General features: G+C 38.8%; 1 protein-coding gene across 1 annotated transcript; it reads left to right on the forward strand.

Annotated features, from left to right (window-relative positions):
* The first annotated feature begins 532 nt into the window (after positions 1-532).
* Positions 533-4,882, forward strand: TIGD7 (tigger transposable element derived 7). The gene has a single exon (XM_051967893.1). The coding sequence runs from the start codon at positions 863-865 to the stop codon at positions 2,516-2,518; it is 1,656 nt and encodes a 551-aa protein (XP_051823853.1). The 5' UTR covers positions 533-862; the 3' UTR covers positions 2,519-4,882.
* The last annotated feature ends 9,694 nt before the right edge of the window (positions 4,883-14,576 follow it).

The raw sequence follows: 14,576 nt of genomic DNA on the forward strand, positions 1-14,576 counted from the left end.
TCCCTAAAATCTTTTCAATCTTTAAATCCTATGACCTGAGTGTGGGAAAAGCTTCACTCAGTGCTGAAATGTTATTACCAACATGAAATTCATACTCAACTAGTATAATAAGCATAAAGATTTGTCAAGACATGTTATTGAATATGGGAAAATTATATTTATTTTGATAATTTTATTGACTTCACTATTCAATGAAATGTCCTCTGTCTCAAGTTCTCAGGACATCAAAATCGCACATATGACAGGTCCTGGAAGACTGAAGACCTATCCCAGATTCTTAGCCTATTGCCTCATTAGCTATATTTACTGAATTGTACTCTTTTTTTTTTCCCCCTCAGCAGTGAGGTGAAGCCGTAGCATTGGGAAGGAAAAAAATTTGATCTCAGTCTATCAACTTTACATCTCTTTTTTAGAGACATTCTTTAAATTTTATTTTCTTGTAGCTCCCTTACTCTTTTACGCTCTCTGTTGTTCTGAACCACTTCTTATAGGGTGGGTTCCAGGGTTCATTATGGACTTCTTTCCTTCCTGATTGTCTATATTTGAGGTGGACAAGAAGTGAGAGGGTACTGAAACATTCCTGAAAGTGTTCACTTACAGTATTATTATAATAGTAGGGAGGAGGAGGAAGAAGAGGATCCCCAATAGTGGTAGTCTTTAAAGCCCATTCCTGGGGGAAACTGATACTCATTATTAGACCATTACCATCCCACCAATCTGTGCCACCTGCAGTTACCCTTCTGTCCATACTGTAGTACCAATATCTATTGACTCTGTTTTTCAATTTTTTATTTACTGATATCCAATATTGCTGTTTCTCTCCCAACTTCTCTTATTTCTGTGTATTGGAATAACATTCAATATGAATAAGAGAGGAAAATACACAACATTGAATTTAGAGGAAAAAATGAAGGTCTTGAGTAGAATTGAATCCGGGCACTCTCTTAAAAGTGTAATGGATGAATTTGGAATCAGTAAATCAACATTTTATGACATTAAAAAAAATAAGAAATTGATTTTGGACTTTGTGTTAAAGCAAGATATGCCATTAGTTGGAGCAGAGAAAAGAAAAAGAACAACAGGTGCCAAATATGGTGATGTTGATGATGCAGTATACATGTGGTACCAACAAAAGCGATCAGCTGGTGTTCCTGTTAGAGGTGTGGAACTTCAGGCTGCTGCTGAGAGATTTGCAGAGTGTTTTGGTCGAAAAGACTTCAAAGCCAGCACTGGTTGGCTTTTCAGATTTCGAAATAGGCATGCAATAGAGAACCGAAAAGTATGTGGGGAACAAATTCTGAATTCAGTTTCAGAAAATGCTGAACCTTTTAGACAGAAGCTATCTTTGATCATCAAACAAGAGAAACTGTGTCTGGCGCAGGTGTACAATGGGGATGAAACCGATCTCTTTTGGAAATCAATGCCAGAAAATATTCAGGCAAACAAAAAAGATATATGTATGCCTGGACGGAAAATAAACAAAGAACGATTGTCAGCCCTTTTGTGTGCAAATGCAGATGGGACCCACAAGTTAAAGTCAGTTATTATTGGAAAATCAAAGCAGCCTAGGTCTATTAAGGATGATATAAATGCTTTATCAGTGATATACAAATACAGTAAGGATTTCTGGTTCACCAGAGAATCATTTTCAGAATGGTTCTTTCAAAACTTCATTCCTGAAGTTAGAGATTTTCAGCTTAATGTCCTGGGGTTGGATGAAAAGGATGTAAAAGCAGTGTTACTCTTAGATAATTCTCCAGCCCATCCTTCAGCTGAGTCTCTAATTAGTAATGATGGGAGAATCAAATGTATCTTCTTCCCCCCAAATACTACATCATTGATTCAGCCAATGAATCAGGGTGTGATCTTGAGCTGCAAACGACTTTATAGATGGAAGCAGCTTGAAGAGAGTCTAGTAATTTTTGAAGAGAGTGATGAAGAACAGGAAACAGGAGAAAAAACAGTTGCAAAAATCAAAGCTTATAACATAAAAAATGCAGTTTCTAACTGGGCAAAGAGTTGGGATGAAGTAAAACAAATAACAATAGCAAATGCATGGGAAAATCTACTTTACAAAAAAGAACCAGAATATAACATTCAAGGCTTACAAGATGGTGGTTATAGAGAAATTCTTGAAAAATACAGTGATCTGGAGACCAATTTAGACGATGTCCGGGTGTGGTTAACCAAAGGTAATGAAGCTCACTCCCCCAAAATGGAAGATGTTACTAGGCAAGTTACCCAGGAAGAAAGGGTTGTTGAAGAGCAGGTAGAACATCATTCAACAAAGTTTAAATTATCCAGCATTCGAGAGAATTTGGACTGTCTTCTTAACTTTGTTGATGCCACACCAGAGTTTCATAGATTCTATTTTACCCTGAAAGAGATGCAACAAGAACTAATCAAAAAACAAACCCAGAGAAGAGCCCGCTCTAAAATTGTTAACTTTTTAAAACCAGGAGTTCGTAATATTAAAGATTGCTTTAATTTGCCTTCAACTTCTGGGTCCAGTAATTAAGTCTTCTATGTTAAAAAGCTTGTATTTGATATCTGTTTGATATAGCAGGCTTGGTTTAAATTGCAAATTTTTTTCATTAATTTCACATTACTTATGAGTGCCCATTTATATCTTCAGTTTACATTATGTATAGTACTTGAAAGTAATAAATTTGCATTTCTTTAAAAACATTCTCCAATTTGTACATTTACTATTTCAGACAGTGGAGATTTTGTAGTGCTAGGGGGAAAAATGCATTGAGAAGCATAATGTGGGAAAGTCTTTCATTCAAATCCTAATATCATTTCCTATCAGGATAATACACAAAGAGCAGGAGATAGAATTGTCAGCAAGTAAAAGTAATATAAAAATGTGCTAGTGAGCATTTTTTCATATGAGACTTTAAAAAATATATGTTACATGTATATCACTGGGCACTGGGAGAGATACAAAGTATATATAACACAATTCTATTGTCATTGAGCAGTCTGCTCAGGGAATAAGACAATATAAAATATATATACAAGAGATATGCAAACAAATGAAATTCAAAAGGGCAAAGGCTTCATGGAAATGAGTTAGACTTTGAAGAATAGGTAGTAATTCAACAGATGGAAGGGACATCTAGATGGTAGAGGCAGTTCTTCTCAGGCATTGGAAATAGGATGAGAAAATAAAAGTACAGAGATGAGAAAACAACCCATTTGGCTTCTAGAAAAGAAAAATGTGAGTTAGAGTTGGAAAAATAAGATGTGCCAATTTGTGGAGAGCCCTGAATCTGAATACCAGGCTTGAAGTGTTTGGTCCTTTTAGTAGATAGTAGAGTAATAATGAAGAATTTCGAATAGAGGAGAGCTATGACCAGACTTTGTATAATGAAGATGTGTCTAGCATCAATGTTAAGTCATCAAACATTTATAAATTACTTACTGTTTGCCAGGCACTGTTAACTGCTAAAAATTCAAGAAAGGCAAAAAATAATCCATGCTATCAAAGCTTACAGTCTAATAGGGGAGACAATAGGCAAACAATTATGTTCTAATGAGATAAATTGGAGGTAATCTTAAAAGGCATGAACATCAAGGGAGATTGGTTGAGGCTTGTGTCAAAGTAGGATTTTAGTTCAGCTGCACAGACTAGTTGTAACTGGACATTGTTGCTACTGTTTGGGAAGCAAGGGAGAGGAATTCCCTTACATTATTATTTGCTTCAGGATGCAATGGAAATGTATTACAGGAAGTCCTCAAGAGCTGACAATTCCAAAGTATATCATAGCTTGCTCTTTAAGAATGAGAAGCCGTTTCCTAGCCAAAGCCCTCATAACTCTTGTGCCTTTTTTTTATTTCCTGTTCTTTGTATAGCTTATTTGTATATATGTTTGCATATTTTTCCCCCATTAGATTGTAAACTCCTTGGGATAGAGATTATCTTTTTGTCTCCCTAGTGCTTAGCAATGAACCTGCATATGGGTGATTAATAAATATTGATTGAAATTTCCTATGTCCAGTCATCTTAATTGGAGATTCCTCATCCACTGCTCTAATATTTTTCCTCTTATTAGGTACTTCTTTGATTTCATCAAATGAGTGCTTTGGAATACATTGACCCATATCCCCAAATCTGGACAACTTTGATAAATTGGAGAGCATCTAGAAGTCTTTTTGAGAATAGCGCTAATTTAGAGTCATCTGTATTATTTTGGTCAAAGTATGTGTGTTTTACACACACAAATGTACGTGTAGTAATGTGAATCAAGTATTAAACATTCGTTGTGTATCAGTGTTAAAAACGAGATACAAAAAAATTCTGTGTCTTCAGAGAGCTTTTATTCTATTCAGGGTGACAAGAGTTAACGTAAATAATAGAAATGAAATAAAAGCTTTAGAAAATTGGAAGGAAAATAAATAATCATAGAAGAAAAAGTGGCAAACCATATCTAAGAAATAGATTTATTGAAAACTAGAATTAACCAAAACAAATCAATAATTTTATGGACAACAGAACAAAAAAGCAAAAGATTAAGAAAAAATAGAAGAGAATAAGATATGATAAAAAGAACCTAGAAAATAATCAGAGAAAGAATAATTAGACTCCCTAAAATTATGAAAAAAAATAGCTTGGACATATTTAAAGAAATCACAAAAACTGCCAATATCAGGACAAGAGGGTAAAGTGATAAAAGATTTTAAGTAAAATACATATGATGGTTAATAGTCATTGTCCAGCAAATAAATAAAAGTTCTCAAAAAAAAAAAAAACCCACCACCAAAAACCCTGCAATTTACAACCACCTGAAAAAAAAAATCTCCAAACCATGGAAAATAAGAGAGAAAATAATCCAAACAACTCTGAAATTTCATCTTACTACCTGAAAATTGACAAAAATGACCCAAAAATGCCAGCAGTTAGTGTTGGAAGGTATGTGGGAAAACAGGCATACTACTACATTGTTACTAGAGCTATGAAATAGTACAACCATTTTGGAAAGCAATTTGGAATTTGCAAATAAAAGTGACTAAAATGTCTATACTCTTTGAACCAGAGTCTCTGTTACTGGTCTTATACCCTAAAGAAGCCATTGATAAGGAAGTCCCCGTGTGTTCCAAAATATTTATGGCAGTACTTTTTATGATAGCCAAGAATTGAAAACAATTAGATGCTCATCATTTGTAGAATGGCTAAATCAATTGTGGTATATGAATGTAATGGAATACTACTATTCTGTAAGAAATTATATAAGTAATGATGAATACCAAGAATCATGGCAAGATGTCTGTGAACTGATACAAAAGTGAAGTAGAGCCGAGAAAACAATGATACCAAAAATATAACTAGGATTATATATATATATGACACTGCCCAAAATATGAAAAACTAGTTTAACAAAATTGTAAAGCTCAAACAAGACCCAAATGAAGAAATATGGGAAAACACCCCTTTGTAGAAGTAGGAGGTCCACAGGTGTTTTTAAAATTGCATATTTTTTTTTACTTTTCTAGGGTACCAATCAGTTGTACTGATTTTTTTCCCTCTCTAAAATATCCCATTTGTTATATGTATGGCTTTTGAGGAGGTTGTTAAAAACAAAAGAACTGACTATAGATTTATTGAGATTGGGAAGGGGGACCCCAAAAGTCCCAGGCCAGTGTTGCGAGGTGTCCTTCAATGTTGTGACCCCCTGGGGCTTAGATTTCCATTTGAAAAGAGATTTTATCTTGGAGTTTTGAGCCACTCAATAGGAATATCAGGTCAAGATCTCCGACTGAATGAGACCACTTAACTGGGCATTGTCAGGGAAAGGTATGCTCCAAAGTGACAATTGGAGGAACCCACAGGCTACCTACAAGGTGAAAAAAAAAGTTTCATGCTCCACATGTGATGACAGAGATGAGGAGGGAGAGCCTTCCACAGATGGAGGACAGGTTTGGTAATGGGGTGTCTTTATGAAGGAAGCAGCAAGTATTCCAGTGTAGCTATATCATAAAATATGTGAAGGGGAGTAAAATATTAAAAATATGTGAAGGATAGGAAGGTCCTAATACAGATTTGTCAGGAATATTAACAATGGCTATAAAAGGCAGTTTTTTTTTGTTTTTTTTTAGTAAATCAAGGGATTGTCTTAAGTAATTTAAATGGAGTTTGAGACTGCAAGGGAAATGACATACATCTTTTACTTGACTGTATTGGTCATGGTTTATGGTTAGTTCCTTTTTTTCCCTAAATCATTTGCTGTGTCTTCTTGGGTAGCTCTTCCTCAATTCTCACATAAGTCTTGCTGCCCAACCCAATTCGTATGGTTATTGAGAATGGGACTTGTTCACAGGCCACAGACCATATGAAGGAATAGGAGATGCTCTTAGAGGAGGGCACCCATGGAAACAGGACATGAGAAGTGAATTTCTACTTGGAACCAGCAAAAACCCAAGAGGAAAGAGTCAAAGAACCTGAGACCACAAGAACTGTTGAATTTATGCCCCAAAGTGGTGCTTCAGCTCCTACAAGAGAGCTTTTTTTTTCCTAGGACCTGAAGTTGAGATCAAAGAGCAGAGACCTCAGAAGGAAGGTTCTGTGGAAGTAAGTTCAAAAGAGATATTCTTGAGAAAGATTCAAGGAAAAATCCCTAGGGGCCAAATCTGGGACATGTTTGGAGCAACCAGGAGCTTAGAGACTCTAAAGGAAGAAAAAAAAAAAAAAAAGCAAATATCCATCACAAACATCCTTCACAAAAACAATTTGATGGATCCTTCAGTTAAGCTGGTGTTCTGAGTATACCAAAAACCTGAATATATCAAATATCTGAATATACAAAATCAGTACTTGTTTTCCATTTGAAAACACCATGAGGAAGAAACCACATATTGTTCTGATCAATTGCTCTCCTTGCCCATCACACTGTCTACCTAGGACTGAGACCTATACTTTTTGTGAACAAAGTCTCAGGTACATTTCCGTCTTTGAGAAACATGAGATAGTTATTCCATAATAGAGAGAGACCTTATGAGTATGGAAGTGTAGGAAAAACTTCAACTGTTCAGACCTCCTGAGGTCTGGATCACACACATTGATGAAAAACCCTACCAGTGTGAGTAACTTTAGTCACTGCTTAGCACTGGACATGTATAGGATGATTCATACAGGGAATCAAATATGGGCAGAGCTTTCATTGAACAAATACCTCATCTTGTGCCAAAAGCCCCACACTAAAGAGAAGCCCTACAAATGCAGTGAGTATAACAAATGTGAGTCATAATTCAGGCCTAATTAAACAGCAGAGGAATCACACAGGGAAGAAACTCTTTAAATATCCTGATTATGAGAAATTTGTTTATACATTAGCTCTTTGCTTACCTCACAGAATTCACATAGATGAGAAGCCCTACAAATGTGCTTAATATGGGAAACTTTTAGCTTCATCTGTAGTCTTTGCTCCCAGAAAACCTACATAAAAAAGTCTGAATGGCAGCATATATAAGGTGAGTTTCCATGGAAGCTCAGATACGTTTCAGCATCAAAGATCTCATAATGAGAGGGGGAAATCGTGTAAGTGTAGAAAGTTTGTTAAAGGAACACTACATCCCAGCTGTCCTACACATGATAACTTTCAAAGTAACCTAGCAAATGAGTTGTTTGTTTAATTTTCTAACTCCAGAATTGGGTCTTGATAAACATCTGAAACAGGAGAGAGTATGGCTTTCTCTGCATTCCAAAGTGCCAATTTAAGATGGCATCTTCACCCAGGATGGTGGCCAGACTTGGAATGACAAATAGTCTGCTATAACCAATAGAGAATGATTTTAACCTTGTTACTCCCAAACCTACAGAAGAATCAAATTCTCTTTTGTTTTATGTAGATTCAAAGCAGGATTTGAAGATTTTCTGAGTGGCCCACATGGATAGGGATGAGAAAACAACCTCAGGCTTATCTTGTTGAATTAAGTGTTCTTATGCTGAACACTGATAGGGAGCTTCTCATAGGACCAACTTTACTTTTTTTCCTTTTTGGAATAATGTAGAAATGAGAATTCATCATCTCCTGTCCTATATGAGTACCTGTACCCTGGACATTTAGACAAAGCAGACAGAAGTGATCACTATTTTCCACCATGCTAAGGAGATTTCTATTATGGGCCAGAATTATGAAACAAGGATTCTTACAAGGTGTTAAGTCAATGGAATTGATAAGATGATGGTTATCTAGTTTAGCATGGTGCTTAATAGTTCTCTAATTCAGTACATGTACTTAGTACTCAATATAGTTCTACAAAATTCACACCTATGATAATGAAATTATAAGAGAGCATATAAGCTGGGAGCCTCAGCCAGAGTCAGAGCCAGAGAAGACAAGCGGACTGGAGGAGGGAGCTCAAGCTCTGGGAGCCAAGGAGAGAGAGATTCATTTCCATCTTCATCAGCCTTGTGGTGGCTGGTCTGTCCTCCTGCATTTTCTCTACTGAAACCAAGTCTGGTTTCCTGTCTGAAGGCCATGAGAAAGTTAGCTGAGCACCAGGCAAAGGAGACAATAAAGACTTTTGGACTTTAACACCTGGCTATTCTTGTGGTGATTAATCTGCTGAAAGGAATGCTGCTGCAAGACTCCAGAAAACCAAACAAGAACATTACAGATTCCCATGTCCATTTCTTCCTCCCCAAACCTATGGATGTGGAATTTGCCTCTCTTTCTGTCACTACTTCTCTCCTAATTCTATTCCTTATCCCTGTAGCTAGTGCATATATTCTGCCTTGCTAGGATTCTAGTCTCTGAGAAAGGTGTGATCAGATAAATTGTAAAAGTATATCCTTTTTAGTGAGCTAATTTATGCAATGATTCCCAGAGAGGTTTTGCATTCCTATCTCTTAATACTGTTTATCTCCTGTGCCTAGAAGAATGCTATTAAAATTACCTTTTGCTGTTTCCCTGGAGGCAAAACACCAATATAGGGAAGTCTAGGCATGCAGAATGGCCATTCATCATGCTCTTTCAAACTGCTTCTTTATAGTTTTGTGTTCCAGTAGTAGTCGATAAGTCACAACTTTAAATTACCACTCCCTTTAATCCCTTAATTCTTAAAAATATTAAGATTTTTTTTCCCTGTCTGTTCTTTTTTCTTGGCAAGATGTTATTCTGACTACTAGATGGTATGGTGGATAGAGGGTAGGGCCTAAATCCAGAAGACCCAAGCTCAATTATTTTAGACACTTAGTAGCTATGTGACCCTGAGCAAGTCACTTCTGTTTGCCTTAGCTTCTCCCTCTATAAAATAGGGATAATAATAGAAGAGCATCTACCTTATAAGGTTGTTGTGAGGATCAAATGAGATAATGTTTGTAAAGCTCAAAGCACAGTCCTAGGACACAGTAAGCTGTGGTGTTCTTTTTCTTCTTTAAGATGATGGTTCTCTCTGGGAGAAAGAGCAGGTTTCTTGGGGGAGGTTTTCTTGGAGGCAGCCTTAGTATCAGTTCAGATCAATAATTACCCCAAATGCAGCCAGCTGGTCTCTGTCTGTAGTTAGTGAATGGGACTGATTGGATGAAGTTTTCTCAGTTATGACAGTAGGCCTGTAAGAGTTGAGTCACTTACAAGTGCAACAGGAAGTAAACAGGCAATAATGCTTGAGCCCCCCTTCTTCCCCAAGTGATTTCTGTGAGTAAACAAAGACCACCTAATGGGCAGGAACTGTGGCCACATTGCATAGCATCTTAAGGATTGGCTGTGCATGTGACCTCATAGACCCTATTTTAAGTGGTGGGGAGGAAGAAGTCGCTCTCTTTGACTAGGAGTTCACTGGGAATAAAGGACTGCTTGCCATCTAGGGGAGGGGGTGGAGGGAGGGAGGGGGAAAAAAAAATCGAAAAGAAATGAGTGCAAGGAATAATGTTGTCAATATAAAGTAATCATTAAATAAAAAATAAAAATTAAAAAAAAAGTTTTAGAAAAGAACAAGAATAAACTAGTGGCTTATAGAAATAAAAAAAAAAGAAAAAGGAGTTCACTGGGAGTCAGCAGGTAGCTAGGCAGGATGTGAATACGTGAATAAAAGACCTTGAACTTGCACAAGGCTGTTCTCGATGCTCTACCATGTATCTAAACCACCGTTCTGATGAAATGATGGCCAGAGACCTCTGAAGATCTCAGACAGAGGTAAGCTTGGTAAAATTGGTTTAAGCTCTGCAAGAGACAGCGACTGGAGATTTTTTTTGAGGTCCTGAGAAGTAGGAGAGACTGGCAATAGTGAATGCAGAGTGGGCATTAACAAGGGGATTCACAGGAGTAGTGAATGCCTTGAGTTGGCATTCACATAGGCCTAAGTCACATGATCTCTATTTCCAGAGCTGGGAGATCAGGGTTTGGACCCTATGTTCAAGCAGTACCCTGGGAAATCACATGATCTCTAAAAGGTCAGACCCTAAGTGACAGGAAGTGACAGGAAGTTACAGGAAGTGACATGACCGTGGAAGCAGACAACATTGGTGAACATTGGTCAAGGATGGTTACATTCTATCCAATGAAAAGGCTTGGGTCTTTTGCTTTTTAAATCCCGACAAGCCAGAAGCTGGTAGGGTTCCACAAGTGCAGCTTAAAGGGAAAACAGCTTCAGTAAAGGGAACAGTTGGCTCCCAGGTATGTGTCTGGGCCTCTCTCTGCAGGGACTAAATAAATGCTTTCTCTTTGTACCTGAAGATGTCCCTGATTAGTTAATTTGGGAAAAGGGGATCTATTATCCGTCATATACATTAGGGACAGGGGAAGAAAAACAAATTATTGCCCACCAGAACAGGTGAAGAGGGCTTGGGTTGTGGTAAATGGGACATGGTTAATCACACATTCAGGTTCAAAAAGTTTGGGTTCTAGTAGACAGAATGCCAAAAAGCTTGTCCTGCTGATGTAATGTGTATAATCACCCTGCTTCAGACACTGCCCCCACCCTTTCAAGGAGACAAAAGCAGGGATTTGGGGGAAAACATTCTTTGGTATTTATCCTAGGAAAAGTTATCTGCCTGAGAGGCATGTAACTACCTCGCTAGCATCTAGGATACCCCAGAATCAGCCAGAGTCAGGATAAGCAAAAGTCCTCAATCTTTATTCTTGATCCCCACACGCAGGATTGAACAGGATGGAAGCAGATTCTCCGCAACCACCTTCTCCTCGTCTACCCCCTCCCCCTCCCCCACTCTCCTCCTTCTCCCCTCCCCCCCATCCTGTGTGTCTCTGGCTAGCTTTACTCCACCCCCCAGTCCCTCCTACAATCCTCTATACACCAATCATTGAGCCAGCACTGTTAGTGGAAAGGACCATTTTCCAAGCATATGCCCATAGAGTATCGTCCAATCAGAAGTTAGCCTCAGCGCTCACAGTCCCTGCAGTCCGGGATCTCTGCATAGTTCCAGCCTCTACAGCCTCATCTTCTCCTCCTTCCCCCAGCCTTCCTCTGGGTGGGGTTCCTGGCTATTGTTCCTACGAATTCCACTTTTAATTATTGTTTTTGCTCATATTTGGCCAATGCAATTTTTTGGTTGAGGCAATTGGGGTTAAGTGACTTGCCCAGGGTCACACAGCTACAAAGTGTTGTGTCTGAGGCCAGATTTGTATTCAGGTCCTCCTGACTACAGGGCTGGTGCTCTGTCCACTGCCACCTAGCTGCCCCAGGCTGCCGCCTTTTTAACTTACTTGTGAGATTTGTTTCCTCCAGGCTCCAAGCTCTGAACTTCCAACTATTTGTTCACCCTGAATACCTTTGGCTAACCGATTCTGACACTCGGCACCCCTCTGAATGCTGCTGCTGAAGTGGTTCGAGTGCTCTAGATCCCTGGTGGTTTAGAGGTTAGTGGCTATAAGAGAGTTGTTAAGAATCCCCTTAAAATCGCCCACAGGTTTTAGGAGTGAAAGAATTCACTCATCCTCAGATTATTAGTCGCAAAATGAAAATTTATTGTTAGATAGAAATCCGTTTACCCAGAGACTGACTTCTATAGAGGCAGATCTATGGAAAATGGAGTTTTGCACTGAGAATGCAGTTCTCAGTGGACAGAAAGGTCCTGATAGCTGAGTGAACTATCTGGATCCATCTGCAAAAGACCTTCATTGAAGGAAGCTATTATATTGGGGTTTAGTTGGGGCTGGGACAGCCCAAGCAGGTCAGACCCAGTGGGGGCTAATGAGTAGAGTTCCAAGTTGGCTCATCTACAAGCTGGGTTTCAGCTTGAGCTGGAATTTGAATAGAATTGAATGAGTTTCTTTAATTCAATAGGATTGTAATTCTTTTGCTCAGGACTGAACCAACCCTACCTAGATAACAGAATGAAACTGTTTGTCTTGTTTCCCTCTGGTGAGGTCCCTCACTGAGACAGTTGAATAGTTTTAGAGTTTCAGGGTCCCTTCTTCACTGCCACTGTCTCCCCTCTTCAATCTGTATCCCCACTGGGTCTTGTCCCTACAGCTCTTTGCCCCTTGTTAGTTTAAAGCAGCTCCAGCAGATGAGAGCTCTGTGTCCCAAATGAATTTGGGGATGACTGCTTCAGGAGGGAAAATGATGTAATGTGGTTTTGGGGTCCTGATGAAGGGAGAAGGAAACTGTTCCCTTTACTGAAGCTGTTTTCCCTTTAAGATTATCACTCAAACTGTGTTCCCTTTTGATCTGTGGTCCCTTTTGGAGTCTCAGCCCCTCCTGGGGAAGGCATATCCCCACAGATAAGTTATCTCTCAGGGATGCCACAGCCCTTTGATTCAATTAGAAATCCTGATCAAAAGGCACCCCTTTGAAGTGTTGTTAATTCCAATAAGAGATCTGGGCCAGAGACTGATAAGCATCTAAGCCTGGGAACCTTGGCTTCCTGAAGCCTCAAGACTCCTTTTAAAGGGAAGTTTCTAAACTTACTCTGCACAAGGCCAAACAATTTGCTAGAACCTCTGCCTGCCGAGAAGGCATTCTCTTCTCAGTGCCAGACTCCATTTCCCTAATGGGATTTTACCACAATAGAAGTCAGTATCTTAGCAAACTGATTTCTTTCCAACAATAAACTTTCATTTTTGCCAATAATTCGGGTTTCATGAATTCTTTCATGAAGAATCTGTGCACTGACCATAGGGGGATTTTAACAACTCTGACTGCCACTAACCTCATCATCCTGACCTTGGGGCTTGTCTTTTAATGGGTCAGTAGTCCTAGATCTTCTGGCTTTGGAATCTGTTTCAGGAAACTGAGCACACCCAATCTATCTAATTTTGACTACTCCTTAGCCAGATAGCTTCTGACCTCAGGAAACTTTCATAGCTCAAACTCCTGAGACAATAGTGAATAAGACCACCCTTAATTCATCTGGAGATTACTTCCTAGCCTTAACCCTCGGGCTATAGAATTAACATATCTATGATTGAAATCTGTATAAGTGTTATCTCCTTGCTTCAGTATCTTAGAACTCTCTTAGAACTCATGTTGCTTTTGGTTTGCAACTTTGCCCTTTGAGTAGGAGATGGATTCAAGCCAGCAAATTCTTTTTAGACACCTCAAGATGCTGGTCTGAGACTTTTGGGGTTTCCCCCTTCTCTTTTTTTTTTTTAAATTTTTATTTAATAATTACTTTATATTGACAGAATCCATGCCAGGGTAATTTTTTTTTTTTCCAACATTATCCCTTGCACTCGTTTCTGTTCCGGTTTTTTTCCCCTCCCTCCCTCCACCCCCTCCCCTAGATGGCAAGCAGTCCTGGGGTTCCCCCTTCTCAATCTCAACACTGCTACATGTTTCTATTCCTTGTTTTTCTCAAAATTTGACCAATGGTTAAGAAGTAAATATCTCCTTCGAGAGGGTCTAATCAAGAGCAAAGAAAACAACTTCCCCTCTGCCCCTGCCTTTCTCTATGAAATACCCATTCTGAAGTACCTCCTTTAACCATAAAGTCCCCTTTTGCTCCTTGGTTCTTATCTTGCTTTATATGACAATAAAGCTTTTTCTTTTGAGAAACCAGTGTGGTGTTCAAGTAATGTTTACCTATCAAACTTATTCTCCTACTGCACTTGGATAGTTGAATGAACTCTCTTGAATGATAGTGATTGTCATGGAGGAGATTAAATATTGTTAACTGGCTTAATGCAGTCTGTAAAATGTCACCCATAATGGGAGTATTTGGAAGATCTCACTGATGAGAGTAAAACTGCTTGATCTGAGTCAGCCCTGTAAAATTATGTAAAATCACTAACAAAATGTCTCCTTTGATCTACAAACCCAAATGGTCATGCATCCTTTGTAGCAAGATAAGCTTTCTTGAGGGAAGTCATGAGCCCTGGCAAGATTTCACATCCACTTGAGACTTCCCTTAGACTTATGCATAAAATGGGTCTTCAGAAAATGACTCTTTGCAGATCATGTTTTTCTTGAGAATGTATGCCCTCCAAGAGAATCCCTCTTGGTGTTTCTTTAACAATAAAGGTTTTCTGCCATAGCCTTTGGGTTTAGCAAAATTCCTTCCCCGGAGCCCATGCCTTAGAGAACACTGAACCTCACCCATTCCTGCCTAACCTCTTCTTCCGTGCCCTTAGCCCTCATCATTTGGTGGCCCTTCCATGAGGTTTTTTATCCACGAG

Source organism: Antechinus flavipes, chromosome 1, assembly GCF_016432865.1.
Source record: "Antechinus flavipes isolate AdamAnt ecotype Samford, QLD, Australia chromosome 1, AdamAnt_v2, whole genome shotgun sequence".
In the NCBI taxonomy this organism is placed as follows: Eukaryota; Metazoa; Chordata; class Mammalia; order Dasyuromorphia; family Dasyuridae; genus Antechinus; species Antechinus flavipes.